This window comes from Microtus ochrogaster, linkage group LG1 (genome assembly GCF_000317375.1).
Source record: "Microtus ochrogaster isolate Prairie Vole_2 linkage group LG1, MicOch1.0, whole genome shotgun sequence".
Lineage (NCBI taxonomy): Eukaryota > Metazoa > Chordata > Mammalia > Rodentia > Cricetidae > Microtus > Microtus ochrogaster.
The window spans coordinates 41,870,552-41,877,971 of NC_022027.1; the positions used below are offsets into that span (position 1 = coordinate 41,870,552).

Genomic DNA, 7,420 nt, shown 5'->3' on the forward strand with positions numbered 1-7,420 from the left:
CGAGATGGCTGAGTCCCCGCCGCCCGGCGCGGCCGCTCAAAGTTGCGGCGAGGACCCGGAGAGGGGCGGGGAGCGGCAATCGGAGGAGCCCGAGGAACCGCGCGGTGCTGCCGCCCGCGGCACGGACCGGGACGACGAGGCGGGGCCCTCAGAGCCGGACTCGCCGGTGGCCGCCCCCTTCTTCCTGCTGTACCCGGGCGATGGAGGCGCGGGCTTCGCGGCGCGGCCCCCGCCGCAGCGCGCCTGGAGGACCCCGCCGTCGCCCGGCTCCCCGCTGCCCTTCCTGCTTCTGAGCTACCCGAGCGGCGGCAGCGGCGGCAGCGGCGGCAAGCACCGTGAGTGTTGGGGACGGGGACGCGGCGGCGACCGGCTCAGCAGAGCCCCGCCTCTCGCCGGGCTCCGAAGCCGCGCGGGCTGGGGCTGGTGGGGGTCCGCGCGCGGGGACGGGGGCTGTGGCTGTGCCCCTCGATGGCGGTGTCCCCTCGGTGGGATCCACCTCTCGTCTCGCCCAGGCCTCGCTCCCCCTCGGCCTCCACGTGCTGGAACCGAGGCGTCCCCTGGCGCCGGCCGGCGGCGCCGCGCACTGGCGCCCTTCCCGGAGGAACCGCGGAGCTGGCGTCCGGGTCCGGCTGATGCGCCCCCGCCGGTTCCCAGCCGCCTTGGCCAAGTAGGTGTGGCTGCCGCGCCGCCGCCCTGCGGCCTCAGCCCGGCGGGCGAGGGAATTTCTAGGAGCGGTCCCCAAACCCATAAGTGAGAGTCGTAACCACCCCCTACCCCACCGCTCAAGTGAGAAGCAAAATGGTTTCGGGGTGCGCGAGAGGAAGGAAAGAGAAAGTGTGGCTTGGAAAGGGCACCTCCCAGTGTTGTGTCTTTTGTCAGGAAGATGCTTCCACGCCTTAAAGCCATGGCCACTCTCTAGCCCCCTAAATGCAGCGACTAACACCCCCCCCCCTCCGCCGCCGCCGTCTCCGCCACCGCCACCGATGCTGTTTCGGGCAACAAATGTTTGTTGCTGCTGGCCATGAGCCGGCCTATAAGAATAGGTAATGTGAGGACTGAAGTGTCGGGATGGTTTAAAGAGACAAGACCTTTTTCGATAAGAAAATGTCGCTGATAACTCAAAAGATGCTACTGTAAATGCCAAACACCTTGCTATAGGTAGGAGTTTTGAAAAGGGAGAGAAAGTTGCCTGGGGTAAGTGAAGCTGCCTCTCCCTCCGTATTTTTAAAGCTCTTCGGTGAGTTTTTTGATTTGACAGCTCTCTGCAACCAAGAACCTGACTTGGCCTTTTCTGTCTCCCCGTCCAACCCTGTGGAAAAGATAAACATTTGTTGAATGTCTTCTATGCACATGTACCGTGATTATCATGGCTTTCAAGTCTCTGTGAGTGTACAGTGCCCCCTTTTCAAATGAGGAAGCTGAAGATCAGATTAAATTACATTATTTGTCCTCAGTAAACCTAAGAGAAACAAACATGACCCAGATTCCTTCTCTTCCATGACGGTGCTCTTTAACCAAACATCAGATATCCAAAACTGAGATTGTAGTGTACATCAGGAAGTTAGCAGGATGGATCTACTGGATTCAGCAAGTGCAAGTCTCGTGTTGCCTCTCTGCTTGCCTAAAAAGTGGTCCTAGATTGACCTGGCTGAGTCTTAACAAATACCGCATTTTGTTTGAGGTGTGTACTCTAATCTCCAGATAGGAAGAATTCAGGTAGTAGTTGAGTCCTTTTGTATGGCGGAGGAGGTAAATTAAGAATTTTCTCCATGCTGAATACTTTTCATTTTCGAGGAATAGGCTTGCTTTGTGCAGCTGTTCTGTTCCTTTTCCGTGTGTTCTGCTTGTTACAACGGCATCACTGTAGAATGAAGGAGGCACTCTGAGGAGTTCTCCGTGCAGCAACTCCACATGATTTGACATAGATTTTGTTTTCGCCTGTTGGCTATTTCCAATTGTAGGGATTATTTTAATTCCTCTTGATTTTGTTTGACTCTTTCTGCTCAGTAAAGACTGACTTTATTTTCAAGTATTTACTTTTAAGTATTATTAGAACTGAGGAGCTAAGTGTGACCATGATAGGAATCAAAGTTTCTGGGGTTGAATCTTGCACGTGCCAAGCAAGCACTCTGCCACCAAGGTCATGTGTGTGATGTTACACTGTGGTCATGGTACTAGCATGTGGACTGATGTCTTAGCACATAAACGTCTTAGAATTAACTTTTTTTTTCTGAAACAGTTCAGGTATAAAAGCTCAGAAGAATGCTGAGAAAGCGTGACTCCCCCCTCCTCTGCTTGACTAGTTATTGACTGTTCATTCTAGAAAAGCATCCTGGACTGTGTCTCACTATGTAGCTCTGGCTGTCCCGAAACTCTTTTTGTAGACCAGGCTGGCCTCAATCTCACAGCGATCCACCTGCTTCTGACTCCCAAGTGCTGGGATTAAAAGTATGCACCACTATGCCGTGCTACATACTCCTGAAAAGATTTGTTTTTAATTACACATATGTATGCATGTGTAAGGAAATGCCAGTGCCCGCAGGCATTGGATACCCACTGGTGTTACAGACAGCTGTGAGCTGCCAGGTGTGGGTGCTGGGAACCGGGCTCGGGTCCTCTGGGACTTCAGTACACTCTTAACCACTTGACTGTCTCTCTAAACTGTTGAAGAATACTTTATCCAAATTTCAAATCAAAGTACTTCTTTTGAGTTTTGTTTTCACATGATTTTATTGGTGCTTTAGAAACTGTGCAAATGTCAGAAGGGTAAAGGCCTCTGTCTTACCACCAGGACAGCACATGGACTCAAACTCAGCCCCAAATGACTGTACTGTAGCCATGTTTTGCTTAGAACCCTTTCTTTTCCCACACCCTTTTTTTTTTCTTTGAGAGATACAGTTTTGATAGACAGCTCAGACTAGCCTTGAGCTTGAAGTTGTCTTCTGTCCTTAGCCTCTAAGATGCTGGGATTTGTGAGTGTGTGCCACCATACCCTTAGAACCCAGTTTTCACTTCCTGATTTGTGTCCCAAACGTATATAAAATGCACTAGCCTTAACACTGTGTTAAGATACTGTTGTTATTTTAGAAACTGTGGCTGTTTTTACATGCCTGTTTGCTTGAGGCGGACTCTCATTTAGCCAGGAATAGCCTCAGCTTTGTTGCGTGATCAAGAGCGGTGTTGATCTCCTGATCCACTTGCCTCTAACTCCCCAGTGGGGTCCCATCACCTTTGTCCTGTGCTGATTTCTTATGTTAACCCGAATTCAGAAAGCTGTGTTGTTAAATAACAGTGTGAGCACAAAGAAGTATCCAAACAGAAGAGATAACCTACCCTAAGGTTTTTAGGGTTTATATATTTGGCATAAAATTGTATTGGCTATAGCGTTCATAAAATCAACATGAAAGAGTCAAAAGGTGGCTTCTGATAAGCTACGGTGGATTTTTGTTCCTTTCTGAATAATTTCTTGCTTGTTTGGTTTTTGATACTCAATTTTTTTCCCCCTTGAGAGAAGATCTCACTGTGGAGCGCTGGCTAGCCTGGAACTTACTTTGCAGACCAAAACTGGCTATGAACTCACAGAGATCTACCTGCCTCTGCCTCCTGAGTGCTGGGATTCAAGGCGTGTGCCGCCACGACTGGTTATGCTCTCGTTCCTAAATTTTATCTTCTCTACCATACTTTTGAAAATTAACCGTATAATAACTACAAATAGCACATAGATCCGCTGCCATTGCTTAGATGTTTTATGGGACAAGTGTTGGACATGCCAAGTGCCTTTCTGTGTTGTGGGCCCCAGGACCACCACCCCATCACATTCAATGTCAGATGACACCACACTTTTGAACTGGATTAACTTCCAGGACTTTTTCATAATTCGAGTGCATCTACGTTCATATTTCATGGTCTCTTTTCCCTCTTGATATATGTGACCTGTGACTTCTGATCAGCTGTCTTGCAGTTGACTTTTAATGCCTTCCTTTTTCTGTTACACCATACAGGTCTTGTTGTGAGTAAACAACACACAACACAGAGTTGTAAACTCACTTAAAACATGAGACGGACACTCGGGAGGCAGAGGCAGGCGGATCTCTGTGAGTTCGAGACCAGCCTGGTCTACAGAGCTAGTTCCAGGACAGGCTCCAAAGCCACAGAGAAACCCTGTCTCGAAAAAACCAAAAAAAAAAAAAAAAATGAGACGGAGAAGGAGGGGGCACGAGGAGCTTTAATTATCAGCTTCACACAGTCTAGAATCACCTGGGAAAAGCCGCTCAATGGCGGATTATGTAGATGAGGTTGTCACATGGATATGGATGTGAGGTGTTATCTTTGTTATATTATAGAAGCAAAAAAGACCTTTGCATTGTGGGGAACACCATTATTGGGCAGGGGATCTTGGACTGTGTAAGTATAGAGGGTGCTAAGTATAAGTCTGTGGATGTGACTAATTGCTTCAAATTCCTGCTTTGACTTTCCCACAATGATAGACTTGCCACCTTGCATTGTCAGCCAAGTGAGTCCTTTCTTCCTGGAAGTTGCTTTTGTCACAGAGTTTCTCCTGAAGCAACAGGAAACAGACATGGTCCAGTGTGTGTAATTGTGAGCGGGCACACACGGAGAGGTCAGAAGACAGCTTTGGGGTATTGGTTCTTTCCTTCTGTTGTGGGTTGCAAGAATCGAACTCAGGGCATCAGGCTTGTACAGGAAGTGTTTTTTTACCTGATGGGCCATCTTGCTGGCCTAGTTGTTTTAAACTTGGTTACACAGTTCTTCAGCAAGAGCTTTGTAGATGGCAAGATTGTGTATCAAAAGGCTGACCTCCCCACCCCCGAAACACACAGCCTCTATCTGTAGTAATTCTCTTCTTTTCTTTTTTTTGTTTTTCGAGATAGGGTTTCTCTGGTTTTGGAGCCTGTCCTGGAACTAGCTTTTGTAGACCAGGCTGGTCTCGAACTCACAGAGATTCGCCTGCCTCTGCCTCCCGAGTGCTGGGATTAAAGGCGTGCGCCACCACCGCCCGGCCATTCTCTTCTTTTCTGTAGACCAAACTCCGCTCTGCCAGCCTCTGCCTCCCAAGGTCTAGGATTAAAGGCATGCGCCGCCACAGCCGCCAGTAGTTCTCTTTGTCCAACTCCCAGAGCTATAGCAGATACTTATGTTTAAGGTTGTGCAAGAAAAAGAGCCCACACCTCTTGTCATTTTTTCCCATTGGAGCAGTATACAAACTACGTCTCGTTCATAAAGAAGACACTGTCCATCCTGTCTTTTGTGTGCCTGTTTGAGACTGAGAAGAGCTAGAAGAGGAATAAGGGTGTGGGGAGAGGGGGATAAAAATCTCAAAAAAGCCAGTATCACTGTGACTACCCATTTCAAAGACTATCCAGCAGTGAGGACCACGGGTGACTCCTGATAGTTCTGATGATGAGACATGGAGATGAACTTGATTTTCGGGTGTGCACTTGCAAATCCATAATGTGTGCAAGGAACTTCTAGATTTAAAAATATGTGTATGGGTGTCCTGCCTGCATGTATGTCTGTACCATGTGCGCGTGTAGAAAAGGACATCAGATCTCTGGAACTGGAGTTACAGATGGTTGTGAGCTGCCATGTCAGTACTGAGAATTGAGCCTGGATCAAAATTGTGAGCAGCATGCAACAGTCCTGAGTTTAATCACCAATGTAGGAAGAAAGAAGCAAAACAAATTATATGGAAGGAAGTATTTTCAGAATTACAAAGCAGGGGCACTTAGAGGGCACTAATAAGATTGTGACCTGTCCATGTCCTTTTCTCTGTGTCTATAGGATGTGCCACAGCTGGCTTCAAACTCAGATCCTTGTACCCCATCCTTCTCAGTGCTGGGGTTACAGGTGTGCACTGCTATACCCTGTTTACTGCAGCTGTTCTCTGGATAACTGTGGAAAAAATCCATAGTCCTAAAACTTCCCAAGGCTCCTGGCCAGAATGGCATTCCTCTTGGTAAAGCCTATTTAGCAACCCCCTAACTCGAATCCTTTCCTTTTCTTTTTCTTTTTTCTGAGACAGGGTTTCTCTGTAGCTTTGGAGCCTGTCCTGGAATTAGCTCTCGTAGACCAGGCTAGCCTTGAACTCACAGAGATCCGTCTACCTCTGCCTCCCAACTCCCAAGTGCTGGGATTAAAGGAGTGCGCCACCACCGCCTGACATGGCTCTAATCTTGTTTGGTATCAAGTGGACTGGATGCTCAGCAGCTGATATTGGAAGGACTGGGAATGGGGCAGAGGGGAGAGAGTTTGAAAGAATAGTGTAAGGTCTGTTCAAGGGCATGAGAAGAGATCGGCAGGACAAGAGGCCTGGGAAAGCAGAAGTCATCTAGAATGTAAATCTTCTAACTTTAGAATCTGTTAGGGACTCTCCACGGTTGTTTCTCTACTTCTGCTGTGTAGGCCCAATACGGGCTTCAACACTGCTGTCCCTTTTACAATGTTAATACTTGGGAGAATTCTGACCCATCACTCCTCCTTCCTCACAACGTGAAGATCATCACAGTGTACGCTTTGCTCGCATCTGCTTTTTTCCTGAGTTGCTCTCAGAAACGTCTTTACAAATTTGTCGTGAAGAGAATCATGTTTTGTTTCTCGCATTCTCAGAAGCAGAAACACTGTAATGATGGTGGCAGGCACTACTTACCGCTTGCTCTGTGCCGTGCCGTGCTGTGCCAGCACTTTATTTAATTCTAAAGTAGCTAACACTGTTTCCTGTTTGGTAGAAAGAAATGGACAAAGGCAGAGGTAGGTGGATCTCTGAATTCAAGGCCAACCTGATCTCTACAGAGGGAGTTCCAGGCCAGCCAGGGCTGCACAGTGAGACCCTGTCTCAAGAGAGAGGGGGAACCGGGAGGGACAAACAGATGAGTTAGTTGGGAAAGGTTCCTTGGTGTCTCTCTGGTGACAGGACTCCCTGAGGACTTTCTGCTTCTAGAGGCGACGTGGCTCTACCAAGAACCTCTCCTTTCCTTTTTCTTTCATCTGAAATCACAGCCTAGATTGGGTTTGTCTTTTCAGGCAACAGCCCTATAGAATTTGTTCTTTACTAAAACCATCTCTGCTATCAGTGAAATCCATAAGTCATAAATTTGATAGAATAGTTTATGTATGTACTGACTGGCCCACGTGTGTGGCGGGGACTTTGGAACTTCTTGGACACCTGTGGCGCGGCTAGTGTAGTCCTTGTTTTTCCTTCAGTCTTTCCAAGTTAACACACTGTTCTTGCCCTGTGTGTGTTAAGTGCCTGAATCTTGTATACACTGGAAAAGGTACTTTGGGAAGCTGGGGTGGGAGTATGTTAAGAGGAGGCCAACATGGGCTATATACCAAGACCCTGTCAAAAAGGAAGGGAAGAAAAGAAAAACAACCTGGAATCTTGTTTCTTTCTTTTTTTTTT

At 48.0% G+C, this 7,420-nt stretch overlaps 1 protein-coding gene across 2 annotated transcripts in view; it reads left to right on the forward strand.

Moving 5' to 3' along the window:
- Positions 1 to 4: 4 nt before the first annotated feature.
- Positions 5 to 7,420, forward strand: part of Rufy3 (RUN and FYVE domain containing 3) — an 82,723-nt gene continuing 75,307 nt past the window's right edge. For both annotated transcript variants that reach the window (XM_005359454.3, XM_005359455.2), the window contains exon 1: positions 5 to 335. In XM_005359454.3, coding sequence (XP_005359511.2) covers positions 5 to 335 — 331 coding nt within the window. The remainder of the gene's footprint in view (positions 336 to 7,420) is intronic.